Source organism: Physella acuta, unplaced genomic scaffold (assembly GCF_028476545.2).
Source record: "Physella acuta isolate Inbredline_101_S28 unplaced genomic scaffold, ASM2847654v3 ptg000286l, whole genome shotgun sequence".
In the NCBI taxonomy this organism is placed as follows: domain Eukaryota; kingdom Metazoa; phylum Mollusca; class Gastropoda; family Physidae; genus Physella; species Physella acuta.
This window is the reverse complement of record NW_026731805.1, coordinates 310737-337343: the sequence shown is the minus strand read 5'-3', so window position 1 is coordinate 337343 and position 26607 is coordinate 310737. Positions and strand designations below refer to the sequence as shown.

Genomic DNA, 26607 nt, shown 5'->3' with positions numbered 1-26607 from the left:
CTGGACATACCCGCAAACTGTAAGTTATGTACCATTTCAAACCTTACGGTCTACGGGAAAGGGAACTAGAGACATCAGCGTATGGTGGGATACTGTGGGCGCACTATGACCAGCCACCTTTACTTCTCCCTAACTTAAAACAGGTAAGCATCAGAGCTGGCTTGACTCAAGAACGTACTACAGACTTAAGCCCGGGATCCGAATTCCCGATTTTCGGGAAAGCGGTCGAACACTCTACTATTCCACCGACCAGCTCTACCTGACCATAGTAGAGAACTAAGAACTGTACCAAGAACAAGAATACAAAACTTTGTAATTGTCATTTTACTAAAAGAGTAGTAACACAACGGTACTTTATTCAAAATCAAACACCACAACAAATGAAATTAGCAGTTAACAAGTAGGCAGTTTACCAAACTGGCAGTAAAAATCTGGACACTAAAACCAGAATAAAATAACGCAATAAATTACTGTACAAGAATAGCAGCACCCCCCCCCCCCACACCCCTTAATAACATTTCAAGACGATTCATCTTTAAATCTTCCTGCCATTCAACGTGTTAAATGTACGTCCAGCTCCTCGACACCGCTGTAAATGGTTAAATTAATGGTGACGGGAACCTAAACTTTATTTACACTCTTTTCAGGTTAGTGTCAACCCCCCAACCCCAACACCCCCACCCCCCTCGGTCCACTTTGTCTCGCCCCGCGCACCATTCATCACCCCCTCGTGAAACGCAATCTTAATTCGTCCATCAGGGCCCAAAGCAATTATTCTTTGCATCATCCTAGTGTTAAGAAATCATTAGAGGGGGGCACCACTAAACCAGTTCGTGGGATACCCTCGAAAATGGAGCAGTCTCGAGGGGGAGATTTGATTTAGCTCTCAAATCAAGGACCTGATTTCCTGGAATCCTTGCTGTCGTCGAAGACTGGGGCTTTAGACGTTTTCACGTTTATTTTTAAAGCTATCACCCGGGGTGGGAGTGGTGTGGTAGTGATGTAGAGGTAGTTATGTTGGTGGCTGTTGCGAGGTGGTAGTGGTGATTGTGGCAGAAGGTGTGTTGGTGGTGTATTGATGTCGTTGTGTTACGGTGGTGTTGACGAGGTGGTGTTGTGGTGATTGAGGTAAGGCAATAATGCGGTGGTCATGATACGTTGGTGATGGTGGTGTTGTTGATGTTGTGGTGATCGTAGTGGTGCTGATGTTGTGGTGATCGTGGTGTTGCTGATGTTGTGGTGATCGTGGTGTTGTTGATGTTGTGGTGATCGTGGTGTTGTTGATGTTGTGGTGATCGTAGTGTTGCTGATGTTGTGATGATCGTGGTGTTGCTGATGTTGTGGTGATCGTGGTGTTGCTGATGTTGTGGTGATCGTGGTGTTGCTGATGTTGTGGTGATCGTGGTGTTGCTGATGTTGTGGTGATCGTGGTGTTGCTGATGTTGTGGTGATCGTGGTGTTGCTGATGTTGTGGTGATGGCGGTGTTGCTGATGTTGTGGTGATCGTGGTAGTGGTTATGTTGTGGTGATCGTGGTGTTGTTGATGTTGTGGTGATGGCTAGTGGTCCATTCCAGTGTGGTGGTGATGGTGGTAGTGGAGGAGGAATCAGTCCACACATGCCCACAGCGTGGCATGTTGACATTATCCCCCTGTGACGATCATTGTGAGCAATCAGAGTTTTCTCACGGGTTGGGTAATCGGGTGAGCGGCAGTTGATTCAACATTCGAGCAAACATCGTTACACAGAGGAAAAAAAACGTGAGGCACATTCTGCGATCTCCCGTCTAAGGCGTACACAACAGTTCTCAAAAATACGAAACATTTTCTTACATCATGTGTTAAAAATACTTCAAACAATTGTTATTTTTAGGGTTATGGGACGGAGTGGTCTAGCGCTAGAGAGCTGGACTTCTAACCTGTAAGTCTCGAGTTCGAATCCGGGTTCAAGTCAGTAGACCGTCCCTGAGTCCATCCAACTCTGATTGATACCTAACTCACGTAAGGGAAAGTAAAGGCGGCTGGGCATAGTGCTGACCACACTATCTCTTCATATACCGAGGTCACAGAAACAAGTGAACTCTATTTCACTTGCCATATAGACCGTCAGGTTTGAAAAGGGAACTATACTTTTTAAACAGTTATACTTATAGCTATATTTTTGGTTAGGTTTAGATTAACATTTAATTTTTTTTTTCAGGTATACTCATGATTAAATTGAGGTTAGATTCTAGAATAGTTTAGAAAGACAAACAGTTATATGTAGAAGAGATAGAAAAAACATTCGAATTTTTTGTCTGTTCCTTTGATTACATTGATAGTAATGATAGACGTATTTCAACATAAAATTCTTCTGACTCGCAAGTAATTTATAAAATGCCGCAATAAAATACCACGGCTTTAAATTTCCAAATTAAAATAAAAAAACACGTTTTATTTAACAAAAAGGATTATTGATCGTCAAAGTCGACTCGCCTTGTAAGGAAACATAACTCGTGCCATTACATTCCCAGGTAGCAAGTTGGAATCTTTTATCGTTTTCACATCAATGTGAATGTGGGCTTGTCAAATGTCGTGACAGAATAGACTGCTGGGATAATCATTTGCTGAGGTTTAATCGTCGCGTTAAACTCCAGCCGTTGGTATTTGTTTGACGGCTTGTCATACTCAACAATGTCTGTCATATAGAGGTAACTCAACAATGTCTATCATATAGAGGTAACTCAACAATGTCTGTCATATAGAGGTAACTGAACAATGTATGTCATATAGAGGTAACTCAACAATGTCTATCATATAGAGGTAACTCAACAATGTCTGTCATATAGAGGTAACTCAACAATGTCTGTCATATAGAGGTAACTCAACAATGTCTGTCATATAGAGGTAACTCAACAATGTCATATAGAGGTAACTCAACAATGTCTGTCATATAGAGGTAACTCAACAATGTCCGTCATATAGAGGTAACTCAACAAGGTCATATAGAGGTAACTCAACAATGTCTGTCATATAGAGGTAACTCAACAATGTCTGTCATATAGAGGTAACTCAACAATGTCATATAGAGGTAACTCAACAATGTCTGTCATATTGAGGTAACTCAACAATGTCTGTCATATAGAGGTAACTCAACAATGTCTGTCATATAGAGGTAACTCAACAATGTCTGTCATATAGAGGTAACTCAACAATGTCTGTCATATAGAGGTAACTCAACAATGTCTGTCATATAGAGGTAACTCAACAATGTCATATATAGGTAACTCAACAATGTCATATATAGGTAACTGAACAATGTCGCATATAGAGGTAACTCAACAATGTCTGTCATATAGAGGTAACTGACCAATGTCTGTCATATAGAGGTAACTGAACAATGGCTCGCATATAGAGGTACCTAACAATGGCTGACATATTGAGGTAACTTTACAATGTTTCGCATATAGAAGTAACTGAACAATGGCTGGCATAAAAAATGTAAAAAAAAAAAGTAAACAAAAGAAACAATTGCTTCTTATGAATGTCAGGACGGGATTAAAATTTGATAAAGATCTAGGTAATCTGAAATTTAGGGGCCATGGTGAGGTATGGTAACCTTAATTAGAAAAGCTGTTACAGCATGCACGTTTTATTTGTTTCTCTTGAAAAAATCAATTATTTTGGGGTGCACATCACGATCTTTTCACTAAGATTGCGGATAATGGGACTTCGAGAGTGTGGAACTAAGAAAAATTAGATGATTTAAAATTGGCCTTAAAAAGATGGGACCCTAAGACCGTGGGTACCCTAAGACCGCGAACACCATAAGACCGCGAGAAACCCTAAGACCGCGGGGACCCTAAGATCGTGGCGACCTATGACCGTGGGGACCCTAAGACCGTGGCGACCATAATACCTTGGGGACCCTAAGACCGTAGGGACACTAAGACCGTGGGGACCCTAAGATCGTGGCGACCATAATACCTTGGGGACCCTAAGACCGTAGGGACACTAAGACCGTGGGGACCCTAAGACCGTAGGGACACTAAGATCGTGGGGACCCTAAGATCGTGGCGACCATAATACCTTGGGGACCCTAAGACCGTAGGGACACTAAGATCGTGGGGACCCTAAGATCGTGGCGACCATAATACCTTGGGGACCCTAAGACCGTAGGGACACTAAGACCGTGGGGACCCTAAGACCGTGGGGACCCTAAGACCGTAGGGACCCTAAGACCGTAGGGACACTAAGACCGTGGGGACCCTAAGACCGTGGGGACCCTAAGATCGTGGCGACCTATGACCGTGGGGACCCTAAGCATTTTTAATTTAGGTGTAAACCCGGTAAATCATCGCTCACATATACATCGTTTTGTTTCCCAGTATGCATTAATATCATCACTGAAAGTGTTAGTTTCACATCACAAACGTGGCTTGTTGTCATTCGAGATTTATCTAACAAAGCAAATACTCACATATAGATGGTAAAGTGGAAAAAATAACAACTGAACACAACAGGGGAGACAAGACGTTACAAGAGCGGGGAGATAATTGAGAGGGGAAAAACTGATTGCCACAGTTAAGGGTTTACCCTGAGGCTTGTTGCACACATTACATAATAGGTGTCGGGTTTTTTTTTGGGTGGGGGGGGGGGGGGGGGTTAAATTTTCTTAGAATAGACAATAGAGCCAAGGTAGTGATGTGTGTTAAGCGGTGTGGGGTACTTATAGAGATGTGTGTTAAGCGGTGTGGGGTAATTATGTGTGTTAAGCGGTGTGGGGTACTTATAGAGATGTGTGTTGAGGGTGTCGGGTACTTATAGAGATGTGTGTTGAGGGTGTGGGGTACTTATAGAGATGTGTGTTGAGGGTGTGGGGTACTTATAGAGATGTGTGTTGAGGGTGTGGGGTACTTATAGAGATGTGTGTTAAGCGGTGTGGGGTACTTATAGAGATGTGTGTTAAGCGGTGTGGGGTACTTATAGAGTTGTGTGTTGAGGGTGTCGGGTACTTACTGAGGGTTAGATAGCGCTTGCTGCTGGTGGCTGCTCTAATGGCTGCTAGGCTCGACAGCTGTTCGCATGCTGTGCGACATGATGGGGTAGGACACGAGCGAGGTGGAGGGCGCGCCCAGGCTCTGGGTCAGCGAGTGCGCCACCTGCAGCTGAGGCATGGAGGCCATCGACACGGCAATGTTGCTCTGCGTGAGGGCCAGGGCGCCGGCCACGTTCTGGGTCAGGGTGACGGTGGGCGTCACGGCCATGGCCGGCTGGGCGCGGGACTGGGCCAGGCCGCCCCCGGCCGCCGCGGCCATGCGCTGAGCCGCGAGAGCGTGCTGGGTGGCCAGGTCGCTGTTGAGGGCCACCTGCTGGGTCAGGGTGGAGTTCATCTGGTTGATGCTGGCCTGGGCGTGGGCCGGGGTCACCGCTGGACCCAGCGCCAAAGTCGGCAGCGACTGGTTAGAAGAAACCAAAGCTGCGGCCGCCTTACTCACTCTATACCGGGCGTTCTGGTCCAGCAAGACCTCGTTGATGGCCGTCAAGTCACACACCTGCTTCTTCAGCTCCTCGATCTTCCTCTTCAGCATGGCGTTCTCATCCTCCAGTAAGGAGAAGCTAATCCCGGCCCGGATGCTCTCGTACTCATCGTCCATCCGTCTCCTCTTCAAGTCTGGAATATAATCATAATGCCTGTCGTGTCTTCTATCGTACTCCACAATGGCACACTTGTCCGCGTCGTGACGGTACTTACACTTCGATCCGCGTTTACAGTCTCCGTTAAAATAATCCCGGCATACCGGGACTTCGGCTTTAAGAGCCAGATGCGCCCCGACTGTATTGGAATAATTGAGCCTGGACGGCAACAACCCCGTCCGGTGGAAATACTCCTCCTCATCCCGTGAGCAGTGCAGGAATTTACAGTTGGGGCGCGTGCAGCCGTTGTTCTGGTAGTCGTGGCAGAAGGTCAGGTCCCGGCGTGGGGGCGGGTCCGGCCGGTCGTCTAAAGCCGGATGCCGGTAGCGGCACCGTTTGCCGCGGGTGCAGACGTTGCGCATGTAATCGCGGCAGATGTCGTCGTCATACTGCTCGCCGTTGAGCAGACGGCCGGAGCTGCCGTTGATGGGGCTCTCGCTGCCTGAGTCACTTTTGTTCGACATTTGCAGACAGAGAAGAAGACTCAATTATTACAATGAAATGGCCAGAGCTTCAAATAATAAAATAAAAATAAACAACACTCCTACATCTAAACTAACATCCACGCGAATGTCATGAAAAAAATAAGCCTGAGCTAATATTTCTAAAAAAAATATTTTTTTTTCCAAATAAGTCAAGCGAGTGGATCTAGCGTGTGCTAAACATTAAGAAAGCTTATGATAGATAATCTGTCCGTCCGGCTGTCCACGTTGCTTGATTAGTGTAAAGAAGATTAATTCGCCCCTGCACGCAGCAAGTCCGCGGCGCCGCTGCTGTCGCTACCTCCGCGCTCTGCCTCGCTCACGCACACACGCTCTTATAGCAGGCGACCACCTCGGGATGCCCTGGAAGAAAAATACATCTAACATTAAAATAGGAGAAACGATCGAAACTCCGATCAATAATGAATGATTTCTCTCCCTCTCTCTCTTTTTCCTGAAAAAAAAAAGAAAAAAAAATCCTAATGAAAATGTTAGTCATACAACATTTTTATGAAGTCCGTGGAAACAAAAGGACGTGTGTGTCTCTGCCTGCGTGGTGCTAGCTCAGCTCTGGAATAAAACATCCCGTGAACCCACGTCTGGAGATGTACGACGCTTGTAAGAAAATAAAAATGGTTTAGTGGCTTGACAAAGGAATAAAAAAAAAAAACGCGGCACCGGCAAGGCAGCGGGCTGGCCTGTCACCTAGGCAACGGAGAAGTAAACAGATTGGATGGCAATAATTCTATACAATGTTGACATTTCTAAAGTAATTTCATTTTTTTTTCTCCCGGACTTTGAAGTATAAAATGACACAACGAAATAAAAAATGTATTAATGTATTTGAAAACAAAAGACTTCGACAACACATCAGCCCACGAGAGGGAAAACAAAGCAACACGAAGACAGCCCTCGCTGTTGAAATGCGTGCTGAGTGTGTTAAATCTCCCCATAAAACGACAGCTATGATCTCTAACATTTAGAAACAACTTACCCGACAACACATAAAAACGATCATATTTCTTTTTATTGCTAAATAGCTCTAAAACATCGTCGCGAGAATGTATTTTAAGGCTACACCCGATATCTCGTAGACAACCTAATCAGCGGCTATAAATAATAAAAGCATTTTAAATGAAGGCGTGAATATTTGATGAATTAAACAGCGCTTGTTTGGGGTTTTATTTAAAAGCCTCAAGCCCAGCGGAGTCGGGTAACAGCTTGGGATCCTTTTAGACACGACAAATGTGCCAGGGTTTATTGCATTGTTACAGATACAATGGGTTGGGGGACTTGTTTCAGCAAATGTTTTCATGAACTAGCGACTGGGAACTTGTTTGACTCAATGTTTTCATGGATTAGAAATTGAGGAGATGTTCCAGCAACTAGGGACATGTTCCACCAATTGTTTTCATGAACTAGTGATTGGGAACTTGTTCGACTCAATGTTTTCATGAATTAGCTATTGGGGACATGTTCCAGCAATTGGGGACATGTTCCAGCAATTGTTTTCATGGATTAGCAATTGGGGACATGTTCCAGCAATTGTTTTCAAGAACTGGTGACTGGGTACTTCGGCTCAATGTTATCATGGGTTAGCTATTGGGGACATGTTACACTCTATTTCTCATGAACTACCGACTTTTAAAGCTAGAAAAACGTTCTGTATTACAATTCTAAAAATAAGAAATCCGCAAATAATTCAACAAGAAGAATAAAAAAGTCAAATTAATATTAATAAACGCAAAGATTGACACGTTAGCTGAGAAAATCCCTCCTGCAGTGCACCATACTAAGTACCTATCATCAGTATTAAAAATCGCTGTACTTTACTTCGTAACGTAACTTCCTCTAAATAATAACAACAGCATTACTCACGTATTTGCAGGGCTCCTAAAAAAAAAAAAAACTTTACCTCCCCATTACAAGGCTAAGTACCTGATTAAAATTACCTACCCGCCACCGTGGAAAAGGTGACATGCAAGGTGACATGTAAGGTGACAAGTATCCCCAGCTATCAATCTGTCATGTCACGCCCCCGTGACGATCACGAGTGTAATCGCATTAGCCCCGGCTCCCCTGCCCCACCCCCTCCAGAACAATGGGATGGATGGTGCAAAAATCAATGGCGACACCAAGTCAACTCAATCGTGCTGCCCTCTAATGGGGAGGGACGCAACAACTTCGGCTTAAGATTAGGGGGACATTTTTTTTTTCACTTTTTTTTTGTATCGAGTGATGCTTGGAGAAGAAAATAAAGACGATGATGAGAATAGAGAGCCCGAGAATCAGAAGAAAGTTATGTGTGACCTAAGATCATATGAGATGACGACCTATTGGCAGCGAAATCACGCTACGAATATCGGAGTTGGCATGGACCAGATTTAGATACCTTAGAGTAAAGAAATAAAAATACAAAAAAGAGATTTACATAAAATTAAACCCTTATACAAACAAACAAACATACATACAGACATACACACACTATATATATATATATATATATATATATATATATATATATATATATATATATATATATATAATGTGTGTGTGTGTATTTACGTGTCTATATTGGCCGCACCACACTCAGTTCCAACTAAAAATAAACCTGGAGTGATCTCCCTTAAACTTTCTCGAATATTCTTATATAAAATAACAGGGGGTGGGAACTCGGGCTATAGACATGATTTTTAATCCATTTTAAATACTTAAAGTTTTAGAAATAGAATAAAATCTCGTAGACAAAAGAATTGCACACCAAGCGAACGCCAAATAAAAAAGTGCATAATAGTGCGCAATATTATTAGTACTTTACATTAGTTTTTTGAGAAATCGGAAGTAGCGTAAATGACTACTTCCGGTCAACGGAAATTACTCAAAATTTAACAGAAGGTAGAAAATTAGATCTTTTACTTACATGTGAAATTTCATTTATCTGACTGCAATAGTACTCAAGTTATAGGCTTTTGAAACATTCAAAGTAGAAAAAGTACCACTTCCGGTTATCGGAAATCGCTCAAAAGTTGATAAGGATCTACGATTTTGATAAAATATTTATATATGAAATTTCATCAATCTAGCTGTAACGGTACTCAAGTAATCGTGTTTACACACAGACACACACACACACAGACATACGGACAAGATTGCAAAATTATGTTTTTCCGTATCAGTGAGTTGTAAAACGTCGAGATTTGTAAAAATCTCGACTTTTTTTTTGCACGATTACAATACTTTCTCTTTACTTCGTATATACGAGAAAGTAAAAAAAAAGCGCTAGTGTTGTATCATATCGGTACACCCCGTGATGACAAAGTCGAAAGTCTGATGCAGCTCTCTACAACATCAGGGAACTCAGGCTTATAATTTAGCCTCCGATAATTTTAATAACAACACAAGAATACAAGATGATAACAGTTCGAAACGTCCGGGTAACATTGGCGCAATTAGACAACTCGCTCTACGCCAATCTCGCGAGAGCAGGGGCAGAGGAGCGGGAGCAAAGGGAGACGAATCATGAATGCGATAGCAGGCAGGGAAATAACTCGAGCTGATCCCTCCTGTAATCTTCGGCTCGGCGTCTACTGCAGACCACGTGACTGTAATGATTTAAGGAAGATGTCAAGCAAATGCCATCAAAAGGACAGGATCCCCAGGTCTTTAGAAAATTACCTGATCCGATTCCGGGAAGATTGGTCGGGAGGCGACGTTATGTAAGGCTGTAAGGGCCGTGTGTGGCTTAGATTTGAGGATGATTTAAGGGGGCGATGGATGTAAGGATGTAAGGGCCGTGTGTGGTTCAGACTTTAGGATGATTCAAGGGGGCGATGGATGTAAGGATGTAAGGGGCCGTGTGTGGTTTAGATTTGAGGGTGATTCAAGGGGGCGATGGATGTAAGGGCCGTGTGTGGTTCAGACTTTAGGATGATTCAAGGGGTGACATTATGTAAGGGTGTAAGGGCCGTGTGTGGCTCAGACTTTAGGATGATTCAAGGGGGCGATGGATGTAAGGGTGTAAGGGCCGTGTGTGGTTTAGATTTGAGGGTGATTCAAGGGGGCGATGGATGTAAGGGCCGTGTGTGGCTCAGATTTTAGGATGATTCAAGTGGGCGATGGGTGTAAGGGCCGTGCGTGGTTCAGACTTTAGGATGATTCAAGGGGGCGATGGATGTAAGGGCCGTGAGTGGCTCAGACTTTAGGGCAAGAAGTAAAGTAAGTCTTACAAGAAAGCGCCTACTACCACACCTAGTCACTTACGTTACTATCTGCCACAGCTTGTTATGACGTCACACCAACACAGGTACTCTCCCATCCACAAGAGAAAAAAAAACAGAAGCTAACACCCACACAACTGATTCACATCCCCATGAATGAATGTGATATTAGGCACTCAGAGACCTGCCCGGCAGACGATCCAACACAAACAGACGAGATGTCTCCAGCAGGCAACTACAAATTCTTCCCTAACTGGAAACATTTCAAAACTTCAAACTCGTTTTTTTTCTCTCTCTCTCTCCTAGCGCTCATTAAAAACGTGGAGCATGACGTCACGCGCTCTTCTGTGTTTGGACTCTGGTCACAGGTTGTCTGTGGGGAATCAACGAAGAGGGTGGGGGGGGGGGGCAGGAGGAGGGAAGGGGAGGGGGGAGGGAGAGAGGGGGGAAGGACGTCGCAGGGAACCAAATTGCCTTGCTATCGAACAATGCATTGCAATACACTGCCTGGCTAATCATCGATTATTGATTATGTTTTGATATCAACATTATAAAACAGGAAAATAATTGATTTGAACGTGCTGGGAGGCGCCATCCGAATGGGGTAGGTTAGAGTGGGAGAACATACCGCAGGTCTGTTATTCAGGTGCGGGTAGGAAACGATGGTGGGGAGGGAGGGGGGAGCGGAAGTTATTTGTATGCAAACTTTAATGACAGCAGGTTCCTGTCATTAATTTTAATGATTAAAGAACCATTCCCTTTTTTGATAAATAGCATACGGACTAGTTAAGTAGAGGTCATCTGTTCTTTGACCTTTAATTATGTATGCCTATGTTGTCGGCACTATGGGCAGAAGCCTTTACGTTCCTGGGTTAGAATCATGTACACATCAGACATGAACTAGAGAGCTCGAGTGTTAACCCGAAAGTTTCGAGTTCGAATCCGTGTTTAAGTCAGTAGAATGTCCCAGAGTCCACCCAGCTCTGATGGGTACCTAACTCACATTAGGTAAACACCACAAGCAAACATTACCGAGTAATCCAAATGACATTCTGATTAGTTTTTGTTCCAACAATATCACACATATCATTCGAGCTAGAGTGCTAGCCCGAAAGTTTCGAGTTCGAATCCGTGTTTAAGTTAGTAGAATGTCCCAGAGTCCACCCAGCTCTGATGGGTACCTAACTCACGTTAGGTAAAACATAGTGCTGACCACACACTATCACTTCTAATGGCGTGGTCTTTAAAGCAGATGAACTCTACTCCATTTGTCTTGGGCACGAACAGGAAAAGATGATGACGGACTCACGCACTTCATACGGACCAGAGAACACGGAGCCCAACTTTCGGGTTACCTATCGTGTGCTCTGCCACTCAGCCACGCCGTACCACAACCAACAACAGAGAATAGATCGACAAATACCTAGCAGGCGAGATCAGAACAGGAAGCGAGAAAGTCTTCAGCACAGAGATGATCAGACGGATTAAATTATCAATATTAGAAAGATCATATTTACATCAATATTAGAAAGATCATGTTCCCATCAATATTAGAAAGATCATGTTTACCGCATCAGCTTACACGTGTGAAACGACAAGAAAGGAGAAATCGACAAAACACACATGCAGGAGAGGTGGTGTGTTGGAGGTGGGGGGGGGAATGGTGTGGTGAGAAAAATCATTAGCATTACTGTAGCAACCAGGCCGCCTTTAGAACTCCAGGATTACATGTTACGTTATGCCAGATTAAAATTGTACGCGCGCCTTAAGATTAAATGACAACAAAAAAAAAAAAACAAAAAAAAAACACCACACACACACATGCAAACATTACCGAGTAATCCATTCTGATTAGTTTTTGTTCCAACAATGTCTCACATATCATTCGAGTTTCTAAAACTATTATTTTCTGTGCAAGATACCCAAGTTATGTATCGGACAGTAAAAATATGTACCAATAAGCTGAAACAAACTTGGGTAAAATAGCAACATCCTGATTAACCCATTCAGACCCCGGTACATTTTTAATGAGAGGTTCTGTAGATAAAAGTAACAATGTCGACACTAAAGGTATAGTTCAAACAAAGTTTCGCCATAGACCTCAGACTTCTCGAAACTAAAGTTTTATTAGTTTATTTATAGCACATAACTTCTGACAATCATGGCTGAAACTAATGAGTTTAAATATTTGTAACCGTGTTTAAATATTAACAGCCTCAAACAAATGATGACACCAGTTTCTTTTTCGTTAAAAAAAAACAATAACACATTTTGTTTGTGACTGTTCGATCTAATGTAGGCCTATTCGTTACAGCCGAATTTTCAAGAAACGTTGAGTCACTTTATCTGCGCAACTTGTAGACAAAGTGAAATAATAGATAAATTATTTTATTTATTTACAAACAAGAACAAAATGCCAACCAAGTCGGAAGATACACTTGGACGTACCTTGTTATGTCACATTGCAAAAATAGCATAATACACCCCCCCCCCTACTTTCCTACGAAGAAACTGCCGTTATAACTAGACCCCCCCCCCCCACCTAACACACCTCATGAAACATGCACACCATCCTACACTAACAAACCCACAAGACGTACCATCAAAACTGAAACAAACGATCAATTCTTTGCGAACTTTTTTATTCCACAATACCAGATTCCTGGGACCAAAACAAAGCGCCATTGTCTGGCGCCTGTATGCCGTCCTCTACAACAGCTGTGAAATCATCCTTAAGATCACGACGCCCCGACATAATATGAACGCCCCTTGTGTACGTAGATATAAGCGCACGCGGACCCACAAGGGAGACTGAAGAAGTGAAACACAACAAAGATGAATAAGATTTCAAGTCTGTACAAGAGACGAGAGTATGCCATCATCTATTGTTGTAGAGCTGTCGGTTCACTACTACGTATTGATACGATGATGTAGAGCGGATCATTTTATAATCAAGTTTCTTCTATCCATACAGACACACACAAGCTGGTATCCTAGGATACAAGGCTAAGCTCAGCTGTTGCAATACGGTATCAAATATCAAAGGGCCGGTTCTAAATGACACATTTCTATCTCCGACTGGGCTTCAATTGTTAAAAATTCACCGCGTGTAAAAATCGATATGATCATAGTCGCAATAATAAATCATATCACACACCGCTGGCCAAAATAATTATCTAATTTGCAACTTTTTATTGAAACCTCTGTACTCAACGAGCTTATAATCTCATCCACAGGCCACATTAAGCCTTGTTGATGGTAGCAGTGTGGTGTCGAGAGGACACCTTTCATGTGGTACTTTATTATTTATTGAGTATAAATATAGGTGTGAAGACAACCCGTGAAGCCGATTATAGCCCTTGAGTGTAGGTGTGAACAGGGGTAGCTTATGCTGTCATTAAGACAGCTTTCATTGTCGTAGCTGTTTTATTATACCTACTATTTATTGCCCATGATTGTAAGTGTGAATATAGCCCATGTAACCAATTATTGCCCATAAATCTAGGTGTGAAGACAGTCCATGTAACCAATTATTGCCCATAAATATATGTGTGAAGAGGGGTAGATTATGGTGTCAATAGACACCTTTCATCATCGCATGCTATTTTATTATACCTACTATTTATTGCCCATGATTGTAGGCGTGAATAGAGCACATAAAGTAAACTATAACCCATGACTATAGATGCAAAGGCAGCCCATGAAGCCAATGATACATTAAAAGGTTGGTGACCTATGATGTCATCAATCGAACGTAATTGAAACCTAAGTTAAGCCACCAAGCTCAGACAACCAGACCTACCTGAGCCGAGTACAGGAGATACACAGGTAGATTTCCTCCTAGATGAGATCGATACAATCTACCCCCCCCCCCCCTCCCCCTTCCCATCCCGTGTCGCCACATTGAAAACGACGCAGCGCTGTGAGACTTGATGAAAAAGATGTTTGCCGTGAAAGTAACGCATGAGCTGAAATAATCGCGTGATTGTGACAGTAGGAGAGACATTGATTTCTACCCGCACACCTTTGTTTAATGGGCCGTGAGGAAAGTTTGTACATGGTCAAGGATGCACTGGCAGCTACGCTTCATTGGTGCTGGGAGCAGGGGATCATTCTAGTACATGACTGGGGGATCTAGTACAGAAAGAGGGAATCATTCTTGTACAGAACTAAGGGGGGGGGGGAGTCTAGTACAGAACTAGGGGATCTAGTACAGAACTAGGGGGTCTAGTACAGAACTAGGGGGTCTCAACTAGGGGATCATTCTAGTACAGAGCTAGAGGGGTCTAGTACAGAGCTAGGGGGGGTGTCTAGTACAGAGCTAGGGAGTCTAATACAGAACTAGGGGGTCTAGAAAAGAACTAGAAATACAACAAAAGTGATGTGTTTAATTCTCAAAGTCCTGATCAATTCTTAAACAGTAATCAACAATTGTACACAAATTATAAATGACTATTTAAAAAAACTCCAGAAAAAAAAAACAACAACCCCGCTCCAATTAAAATTAAGTATTCAAACCACTATTAATTACCTCGTGAAAACGTCATTTGTTGCATATCTAATTAGACATGACAACAACAGTCAACGAGGCACTAGGGAACTCTCTAATCCATTTGACGACAGCCAGCAACGCTTATTACAAGACTTATCGGCGTTGTGGAATCAGCATACGTTATATGTGCAAATGTCTCCATCAGTTCCCGCCCATTATACCCGACACCGTAGAAAGGGAGCGAAATTGGCTGGGCCCTAGGAAATGTAAAATAATTCTTCTATACAGTTTTCTTCTGACACATTCATCGGCTACAAGTAAATGATCCCATTTTATGGGCCGGCGACAAGAAGTAAATTAATATTCATCGAGTCGAAAACTCAATGAGAGTAGTAACAGGAACTATACAATGCAGACGTTCATTTGGTAATAGAGATGAATGGGACAATATCATACATTGCTCATATAGACAGGAACAATGAGCATACGTAGGACAGACACGTCTAGCGTTAATTCATAGGGCATACACACAACGTTTATACATAGGACAGACACACATAACAATAACACACATGACACACAACGCTAATACAAAGGACACATACACAAGGCTAATACATAGGACAGACACAACGCTAATACGCAGGACAGACACAACGCTACTACACGGGATAGACAACACAAAGCTAATACATACGACGGACACGCAGAACGCTTACATGTAACACAAACATACTGGGAACACAAAACACAAACACGACGCTAACGCAGATTCATAGGACAGCGCAGAAAGCACAACGCTAATTCACAGGGCTGATACACCCAATGCTAATACATGAGACAAACACGCCCAATACAAATACACATACGCACAACGCTCGTACAACAAACACAACACTGATCAAAACAGCTACATACACGCGCTGAATTCAAACATCACCGTATTCCATTATTCCAGCCCCACACAGAATTTCAAGTATCCGCGCCCCCTTGTTAAATCCTCTTTAACTAAACCAGGCAACACACTACAAGCTTAAGGAACATAATCTCCACGCACACAAGTTGCTGTTGTTGCTACCAAACAGCCAAGGTAAAGCTGGCGTGCCCCTCCACAACAAGCGTCACCAACTAGACGGCCATGTCGCGGGGCTAACCCAACCCAGGGGATCATCAACAGAATACGTCACTGATCTCAGGAACACTACACTCTATGGGTAGAGTTTTTACATGACAATGGCGGGTTGTGAAACGACTTGACGCATGGTTGGTGATACCGGTTGTACAAGACGCGTCGGGTTTCTTTGACAAGGTGAGCAGTCTGTATGTAGGCTGGGTCAAGGTGACCGCGAGGTGATGAAAACATGGTAGTGAGTATTTTTTTTTGAGGAGGTAAAGGTCAAAGCGACTTAAGTAGTAAGTCGATAATTTTACATGCTGTCTGCTAAATGGGTCTTGTTGGAAAACCATCCGCTGTCTTTTATTTAATTTTTCTCTCTTTACAGTAGACGTATAAATATATATCATTTTTAAATTATTATTACCGTATAATAAGAACTATATAAGCGAACATGTTAAACATAAAAGAAATTATAAATAAAGCTATTCCCACCTAAAGAACAAGAAGAAAACGTAGGAGATACTATGAAAACCCTGGAGGTACCAGTTTGTGACACACAAAAGATGGGAGACAACGGAACCAGCTAAACGGCTTCAAAGCTCTTGTCGGCGGCCTAGAGAGGCATGACAGTACAACTACTTCTAAAACTAAAACATTAGAAGAATCTCCTTCAATATATTTGTATTCTACTTGGCAGATGTCCAAATAACGCAAAGCTGTGTATAAGGTCTCAGAGAGTAACACTCGGGATATCCTAGATTATACGGTAAACGTATTCTCTACACCCCAAGGCGTGGCTAAATATAGACGTAGACGTAAACCTACGACCTAGCACAAAAGCACGCCGGTTTCATTCAGCGCGCGGTGTTTGTAAATTGGGCATCAGGCGCTTGTTCTGGAACCGTGAGATAATCGCTTAGATGTCAGGTGATAACGTGGCAGGTTCGGTGAGCACGCTGCTAAACTGTGGCATCACACAGTGAGTTAAACACAGTGCTGCTAAACTGTGGGGTCACACGGCCAGTGCTGCTAAACTGTGGGGTCACACAGTGAGTTAAACTATGGGATCACACGGCCAGTGCTGCTAAACTGTGGGGTCACACAGTGAGTTAAACTATGGGATCACACGGCCAGTGCTGCTAAACTGTGGGGTCACACAGTGAGTTAAACTATGGGATCACACGGCCAGTGCTGCTAAACTGTGGGGTCACACAGTGAGTTAAACTATGGGATCACACGGCCAGTGCTGCTAAACTGTGGGGTCACACAGTGAGTTAAACTATGGGATCACACGGCCAGTGCTGCTAAACTATGGGATCACACGGTGGATGCAGTGAGTTTAAACACCACCAAATTACAATTGGGTCTAATATGGGGGAAATGACCAAACTTATCGGCAAATAATATTACGGCTTGTGGCCTACCATGTAATTAAAAAAAAAGAACCCACAAAAACAAACGGACTTTAAGACAGAAAATCCGCACGTTATGAAGGGCAGAGTCGAGTTTGTGCCCAAAAAAAGTAATAAACCAAAGATAATTAGCCCTTACATATTGTAATAAGGGTCTTAGCTTGGAGCTGCTTATATTCAGGTTCGGCGCCCGGGGCAACATACCACTTAATTATTCCGTAGTAAATAAATAAGTTAAAAAATAAATAAATAAAAACTAAAGATACTTTGGCCATTATAATCGGCTATAACTCAAAGTCGCTAAGTCGTCATACCTCGATAATTGTGTCAACATCAAAATAAAACACTCCACACAACTAAAAGTATTGATTTCTTTTTTTAAAAATAACATAAAAACAAAAAGCAATAAAGGTAATTTTTTAAAAGACCACCCCCCCCCCCCTCCTCAATGTCCAAACCAATTGACTGTGAAGCCAGGGTTCGCCTATTGTCTGGGCATGGATCAATAGCAAGACTAATCACTGTCGTGTTTCAAAACAAACTCACTTCACAAGAGAGCATCGGTACATTGAAACAACACACATGGACCAATAGCAAGCCTAATCACAGTCGTGTTTCAAAACAAACTCACTTCACAAGAGAGCATCGGTACATTGAAACAACACACATGGGTCAATAGCAAGACTAATCACAGTCGTGTTTCAAAACAAACTCACTTCACAAGACAGCATCGATACATTGAAACAACACACAAATCTTTCCTTCGTCAACCGACGACCAAAGCTTTAGAAAAGTGAATTCCGGTATCAAAGTAATAAACATTTAGAGACAAATATTTCAAACAGTCGCGTCAATGTTATTGATATTACCAGCTATTCAAGCTATCCCGGTGCAGAAAATAGCTTCATAATTTTAAATAATTTTTGAAAAATTCGTTAACTACAAAAAAAAAAAACATCTATTCAGTACATCGATATTTATACACGATATGTTTATATTTAGAATGTGTCAACATTTTTTTAAAAACTGACTTTATCTTCCCCACAACACTATCAGGTTTTCTGGAATTAAACTTTAAACAGGGCTAGTCTGGCACTCGAAACCTCTCCTCTATTATGTACTCTAGTTATATTTTCAGGTTTAAGAGGGGACTCGCGATTTTACAACAATCTTAAAATGAGTATTTATATAAAGGTGTACATGTGTATGTACGTTAACATACACACATTTAAATATATATATATATATATATATATATATATATATATATATATATATATATATATATATATATATATGGTTATACAAAGGTATGTATGTATGTATGTATGTATGTATGTATGTATGTATGTATGTATGTATGTATGTATGTATGTATGTATGTATGTATGTATGTATGTATGTATGTATGTATGTATGTATGTATGTATGTATGTATGTATGTATGTATGTATGTATGTATGTATGTATGTATGTATGTATGTATGTATGTATGTATCTATCTTTGGTTCTGATCGTACGTTTTCACCCTCCCCACCACATATGGTTTAGATCCGACAACGTCTAGTTACTAACAGCCCCACCCTGTGTTATTGTCCCCCCCCCCCCCCCATTGCATATTTGATGTGTTCAAACAGCCAGTGGCAGGACGAAGGTGAAAAAACAACACGTTCCATTGTGGCTCCTTATGAGATTATTACCGATAATCTCACATCAAAGTCCGTGTGGCCGCGGGAAACTTTTGTTTCAATTATTCAACTCAAGTCAAATCTTGGGGCTGCTGGGCTTAAAGCCGGCAGACACAGTTTCACCAGGAGAGGCTGGTAATTAACGGACGTGCAGGCACCAGAGAACTCAGTACATGGGGCAGGCGGTCTGGGTGCTCTGTACTCACTGGGATATTGAGGGGTCTTAGAGGATACAAGGATTATATGACTGAAAGGTGGTAAGAAAGTAAAACCATAGGTAAAGTATAGAAAGGTTTGATGGATATTAGAATATGTAGTATACAAGGTTTATACAACTGAAAGGTAGTAAAAAAGTAAAACTATAGATAAAACACAAAAAAGATTTGAAGGGTATTAGAATATGTAGTATACAAGAATTATACAACTGAAAGGTAGTAATAAAACACAAAAAGATTTGAGGGGTATTAGCACATGCAGTGTACAAGGATTATACAACTGAACGATAGTAAGAGAGTAAAACTACATATAAAGTAGAGAAAGGTTAGACGGGTATTAGAGCTTTTAGTGTAAAGGGATTATACTACTAAAAGATAGTAAGAATGCAAAACTATAGGTAAAGCATGGACATGTTTTTAATTACCTTGATAAATCTGGCTGTCAATACGATAAAATAAGTAGATTTTTTTTTTTAGGTGGGTGTTCTATTTATGGCTTACATAATTAGGTGGTATGCATTAAGTGTGGGAGAGATGAAGAGGGAATATTATGTTCATTGTGGATGTTAACTTTTGAAATAACAGTTACACAGTGCTTACGTTTATTATTTATCAATATTAAACATAGTTTATTTTGGATACCAATTGACGGCATTGATGGTGAGTAGCAAATAAACAAACTTCAGCCAAGAAACTAAAATCTATTTATAGTGAACGTGTTCCGGAAGGACGGAGGGGAGGGGGTGGAGGTACTTTGTTGAAATTTCATTTTTTGTGTTTGTTAGAAGTCATAATCACTGTTAGCAGTCCAGTAATATGATCTGGGACCACTGATTCCAATAACTTATCAAGATGGGTGGTGTTGTGTCGTCTTAACAAAACATTTAAAACAGACAGACTTAAGCTATTATATCGAACTCTAGTCAGTTTGGGAGTATCGCGTGCTCTACCTCTGTACTACAAGAGTAGACAAAGGTGAAACTAATTGATTTGAAATGAGAAATGTCGCGGCTAGACACCGGAGATCTATTTTTAAAACTGGGTTGTTTTATTTCAGGAATGTTGGAGTCTGCACCGTAACATCCCTAGACAGACGAAATCTATTTAAATACAGCATACAAAAAAAAAATCAAGTTAAAATAAGACACAGCGTCCTGTAACTATACCATGTAGCAAAGCAACACTCCACGGCATGAATGATTGTAAGCCCGTCAGTAATTAATTAAATGGATCAAACGAGGTAATAAATATTTACAATTTTTCACTTGACCCCTACACGTGAAACTTAAAAAAAAAATGTTTATCTTTTTCCAAGGATAAAAAAAAAACATTAAGAAGGTAAAAATGTTTGACAGAGTTAACAAAGTGAACACTTGTTGAACAAAGCGGCCATAATGAAAGTTTTCCCCTCTCCTCTCACACAAACCCCATCTTTGTAAGCAAGCGCAGATAACTCACTGTCTTAAAATAAAACGTTTTTACCTCCCTCTATTTAATATATCTTTTCTAGATTCCAGAACAACCCACGATCCAACGACCTGCCTTTTTCCATCTTCAAAATAACCCCCCCCCCCCGTTTCCAGGCGGCATGGCACCGAAAAAATAAAATAAAAAAAATGTTGCCTGTTTTTTCTCTTATACAAAGTGCCTGTGTCATGCAAGTAAATCATGTGATAGAGGACCAGTCAGGCAAGGCACACAGGAAACCTGAGTTATAGCGTGGCATCAATCTGTCATCATCGACATCAATGGCACGTCGCTCACACTTTGCTGTAGTAATCGTCGTCAGCCCCGCGACACGTATAAGTGCCACATTCTTATGCTTTCATTAGTCGGGCATTGCTTGATTAGACATAAGTGCCCCCCCCCCCCATTCTACTACCTCATATAATTATCAGCAACAGCAACGTAATACGAGAAAACACGCATGTCTCATGACCCAACGTGCCCCCCCCCCCCCCCAACAATAAACCAATGGTTTACACACGCTCTCCATGGACAACCAATTACTTACGGAAAGACCTTTATTACCGGTCAAACTTTTAATACCAAAGAATAAAATCTTAAAGATGGACAAACCAGTACTCCCCTCTACTCCAACTGACCTTGTGCCTCCACGATCAACCCTCTACTATAAATGACCAACTCTCAACTACCAACTCTCTACTCTAAAATGACCATCTGCCTACACAATCAACCCTCTACTCCTATTGACCAACTCTCAACGACCAACTCTCTACACCAAAATGACCAACTCTTTACACCAAAATGACCAACTCTCTACACCAAAATGACCAACTCTCTACACCAAAATGACCAACTCTCTACACCAAAATGACCAACTCTCTACACCAAAATGACCAACACTCTCTATAGTCAACCCCCCCCCCAGGACCACCTGTCAATCAAACCCCCACACTCCCCCCCCCCATTATTCCCCACCACATGTCCACACTTGACTTCACCTTCAACAATCTCTCCATTCTCCCCCAACCTTAAAAAAAATTGTATTCATAATCTAGAACTGCCAATACTCAATTAATATTTCATACCCAACTTCTTAAAAACACTGGCGCTGAATGAACATCATATCAACAATGCCAAATATCAAAAGCTCTCCAGGAACAAGAGAATGCCAGTGAAATTATTTATTGATTTATCTACACCGGATTACATTCGTAACTAGATCTAGTTAGATTCGTCTAAAGTTGTATAAAACTATGGCAGGACTAGACACAGACCAGTGGTAAGCCAATCAATACATTGAATAGATAACGAGATGTGTCGAATATTTAAAAACAGTGGGATGAGAGTAAAACTAACGAAATTAGCAAAGTGGAAAACTAAAACATAACAAATTAAATATTTACTTCCTTATATTCACGGCTAAAGAATTATTTGTTTATTATCAAACGAGTAAAATGTATGAATGGTCTATTGCCTATGTTTTAAAGCATTTAATACATTTTAGATTTTAAAAAATTGCATAAAAAACGTTTTAATAACAAGCTTTTATGTAATAATGCGCTAAAAAGGAGAAAATAAATTATTTGAAATTTATAATAATACACTACTATTTAAAAATATTTTAAATCGAACTAGTAAAATGTATGAGTGACTTACTGCCTATGTTTTAAAGCATAATATAATAAATTTTAGATTAAAAAAAAATGCATAATAAATGTTTTAATAACAAGCTTTTATTTAATAAAGCGCTAAAAGGAGAAAATGGTGATTTTTAAAAATATATTACTGTACAATACTATTTAAAAAACTATAAAGAAAAGAGTGGGTCACTATATTATCGTGACAACCTAAATCAGGGGTACACTTAACAGTTATTGAGACCCGCTGCTCAACACACACCAATAAAGACAACCTGAGTTTGTAAACATCGTCTTCAAATTCAAGGAACGCATCTTGAAAAAAAATAATAATCCAATGACTGACTTTTATTTCCGTTCCTTAAAAAAAGATAATTAATTTTTCATTGCAGCCATCTTTTTTTAAAAAATTTAAACTGTCAAATTAATTGTGTGTCAGATGGAAATATTTTCATGTCAATTTAATTGTGAGGGAAAGAAATATTTTAATAGTAAATTAGCTCCCTTGGAACTAAACAACTATAATATTAGGGTAACAGAACTATTAGGACGGAAATTGTATTTTTTCCAACTATAGATTGCTTTTTAACAGCTAAAGGGAAATAATGGAGACTGATGTATTTTTTAGAGTTATTTTTTTAATGAAATGTTAACCAAGTAATTTTAATACCACTGAGATTTATATAGTTAATATAACCAGTTCTGATGGATTTAAAAAAAAATCAACAAATCAACCTAGAAAGAAAATAGCAACAAGGGACTGAAATCTAAAATAAATCACATTGAAAAGAGAAAACGAGATTAACATAATTTAGTGCAACTGTCCAGTGAACTGCCGGCTGCACCAGCTAACACACGGGGGCTAGTACATGGAAACTCAGCACCGTCCGTGTATTGTATGTTGTGGTCATAGAACCGGATGTGTCGTGGGACCTTACGATGGTACACACAGAGAGGTCAGTATGATGTAGGCACCCAACCAGATATACATATAACGCTGCTTATGTAGGCACAAAACTAGGCACGCTCAAATATAACGCTGATGATGTAAGCAGGTTCAGATATAACGCTGCTGATGTAGGCACAAAACCAGACAGGTTCAAATATAAATCTGCTGTTTCCTTAATTACATATGACATAGGCTACGCATTGTTGCGAAAATACAGTTGCATATTTCATTATGGAAAAATAAAATTATATATGCCAAAAAACATGCAAATAATATTGCATTTGTCATAAAAATATATTTTTTTTAGCGAAATTAAATTACATATTACATTCATATTTGAATTTTGAGATAATTAAATTACACACGCGTTTAACTGTTATGGGGTCGTCCATAAATTACGTCACGCGTTTTGACGATTTTTACCTGCCCCCCCCCCTCCCCTCCGTCACACGTCGTCACAAAAAACCAGACCCCCCTAAAATGATGTCACACCTCAGCATACAACCCCCCCCCCCCGCCCCCCTCAAAATTGCTGTTGAATTTTTCTAAAAACATCGATATTTTTCCAAAATCTTGTCAGAACTCTTTCAACGGAGTATTTTGATCAAATCTTATTACAATTTATTAAAACCGTTTTCTAAAACGCGAAATAACGGTTCAAACTCGTTTTCTAACATTGCTTTTTATAATGCAAATTGGTGACGTCACACCATCTGAATACCTCCCCCCCCTTCCCCTCATCACAGTCACAAAATTACGGCCCCCCTCCCTCACCTCTACAAATGTGACGTCATTTATGGACGACCCCATGTGTTATAGAGATTATTTAACACCCACGTGCATAACCATGTTTTGCTATGGCCTACAAAACATTATACAAATTATACTACACATGCCATATAACTTCGTACACAGTCGCTATAAATAGAAACAGAACTTCCGCTTGCCTCGACTTCAGACCTTGATTCAATTAAATATGAAAATATCCAACCCCCACCCCACGTAAAACCTCGTTAGTTTGATGATAGACATTAACCAAGTCAACAGGGTCGTTAATTAAATTAATTACGATATGAAAGACTTAAACAGATAAAAAAAAGCCTACGAATAACGAGCCAAAGTAATGAACGCTAATGGATATCACTAGAGGTTGTAATGACCAGCTAAGTATATTAAAAACACGAACAGGGTCATGCTCAGCGATATGCTTTAGAAAAGGCTAATTAGTTTCTGGAGGAGGGAAGATGTTAGAGCACTAATTTTCTTGATGGTTATTGCTTTTAAATTGCGGCTGTGTTGCTGGTAGTTGGAGAAAGTTGACTGTTGCATGAGGAGAATAATAAGGATGTTTTTCAACGTGCATGATTTTATAGACGTAGATATTTTGTGTTGGCATATGTGACGCAACAAGCGTGGTTTGGTGGAGCACCCAACCTGGTGTTGATAGAGCATCCAGCATGGGTTGATAGAGCATCCAGCATGGGTTGATAGAGCATCCGGCAAGGGTTGATAGAGCGTCCATCATGGGTTGATAGAGCAGCATGGGTTGATAGAGCAGCATGGGTTGATAGAGCATCCGGCATGGGTTGATAGAGCATCCAGCATGGGTTGATAGAGCATCCAGCATGGGTTGATAGAGCAGCATGGGTTGATAGAGCATCCGGCATGGGTTGATAGAGCAGCATGGGTTGATAGAGCAGCATGGGTTGGTAGAGCATCCGGCATGGGTTGATAGAGCAGCATGGGTTGATAGAGCATCCGGCATGGGTTGGTAGAGCATCCAGCATGGGTTGATAGAGCACCCAACCTGGTGTTGATAGAGCATCCAGCATGGGTTGATAGAGCAGCATGGGTTGATAGAGCAGCATGGGTTGATAGAGCATCCGGCATGGGTTGATAGAGCATCCAGCATGGGTTGATAGAGCATCCGGCATGGGTTGATAGAGCAGCATGGGTTGATAGAGCATCCAGCATGGGTTGATAGAGCATCCGGCATGGGTTGATAGAGCAGCATGGGTTGATAGAGCATCCGGCATGGGTTGATAGAGCATCCAGCATGGGTTGATAGAGCATCCAGCATGGGTTGATAGAGCAGCATGGGTTGATAGAGCATCCAGCATGGGTTGATAGAGCATCCGGCATGGGTTGATAGAGCAGCATGGGTTGATAGAGCATCCAGCATGGGTTGATAGAGCATCCGGCATGGGTTGATAGAGCATCCAGCATGGGTTGATAGAGCATCCAGCATGGGTTGATAGAGCAGCATGGGTTGATAGAGCACCCAGCATGGGCTGGTGGAAAACCCAGCGTGGTACAAAAACCACCTAAAAACAGCTTCAACCAACCCAGATATCAGTGTCTTTGACCACCACATGTAATTTGTGTAATGCCTCGCCTTTTAACATGAGCCATAATGAATCGAATATATTAGAAATAGTGAAGTAATCCCCCACACCCAAGCAATAACATTACCCATTCCCTGTTCTGAAGCAACAAATCCAGTGGCGATGTGGTGAACCCTGTTTTATTTACTCTCATTTAATAAGAACTCAGGCAAGAATTTGTTCGTGAAAGTTACACCCCATTAGAATCAATGTTCCCAACATAGATCTACGGTATGAAATCCAATCGATACAACTCTTCAAGTAGATAAGCTTATTATACCCGCCCCGCATCCTAGTGACACATCAACTGTCACTAATGACATGACATTTACCCAGGCGACACACTGACTACCCAGAGCTTGAGATCCGTCCAATGATGTGGCAGAGTATGTAAACCTATTATAGTCTACCTAGTAATTTTTCTAATGTGTTGTCATCGTCTTACCACTAGAGAAAATACAGGTAAAGATTTACAACATGTACTTGTTGAATGCTCTATACCGATAACTGATAATGCTTATAATCACAGATACACTTCAGCCATGGACATTAGTACTAACTGTACAGTTAAAGTAACTTCAGCAGCCAGTATGGCTACAGATACATGAGATCGCTGGCTTTAGAACAGCCTTGTTTAGCCATAAGTCAATTTCGAGAAGGTATACATATAATTAAGTCCGATCATTTAAAAAATAAATATGCAGGCGCATAAGACAGAATCGAACGTATCGAACGTCAATTCAAAACAACAGAACAGCCACACACTAATCTGTTTAAACGACAGAACAGCCACATACGAGTCTGTTCAAACAACAGAACAGCCACACACGAGTCTGTTCAAACAACAGAACAGCCACACACTAATCCGTTCAA

At 41.2% G+C, this 26607-nt stretch overlaps 1 protein-coding gene across 6 annotated transcripts in view; it reads right to left on the bottom strand.

The window, feature by feature from the left end:
• The window catches only part of LOC131939650 (zinc finger CCCH domain-containing protein 10-like), a 113997-nt gene that overhangs the window by 3723 nt on the left and 83667 nt on the right, over nt 1-26607 (bottom strand). For 2 of the 6 annotated variants that reach the window (XM_059298093.1, XM_059298094.1), the window contains one exon: nt 4997-6519. In XM_059298093.1, the coding sequence (XP_059154076.1) occupies nt 5032-6138 (1107 nt within the window). In that variant the 5' untranslated portion in view covers nt 6139-6519 and the 3' untranslated portion in view covers nt 4997-5031. Of the gene's footprint in view, nt 1-4996; nt 6520-10416; nt 10506-15783; nt 15855-26607 lie in introns of those variants that run through there. The other 4 variants (XM_059298095.1, XM_059298096.1, XM_059298092.1 and 1 more) reach the window with 4 other exon arrangements.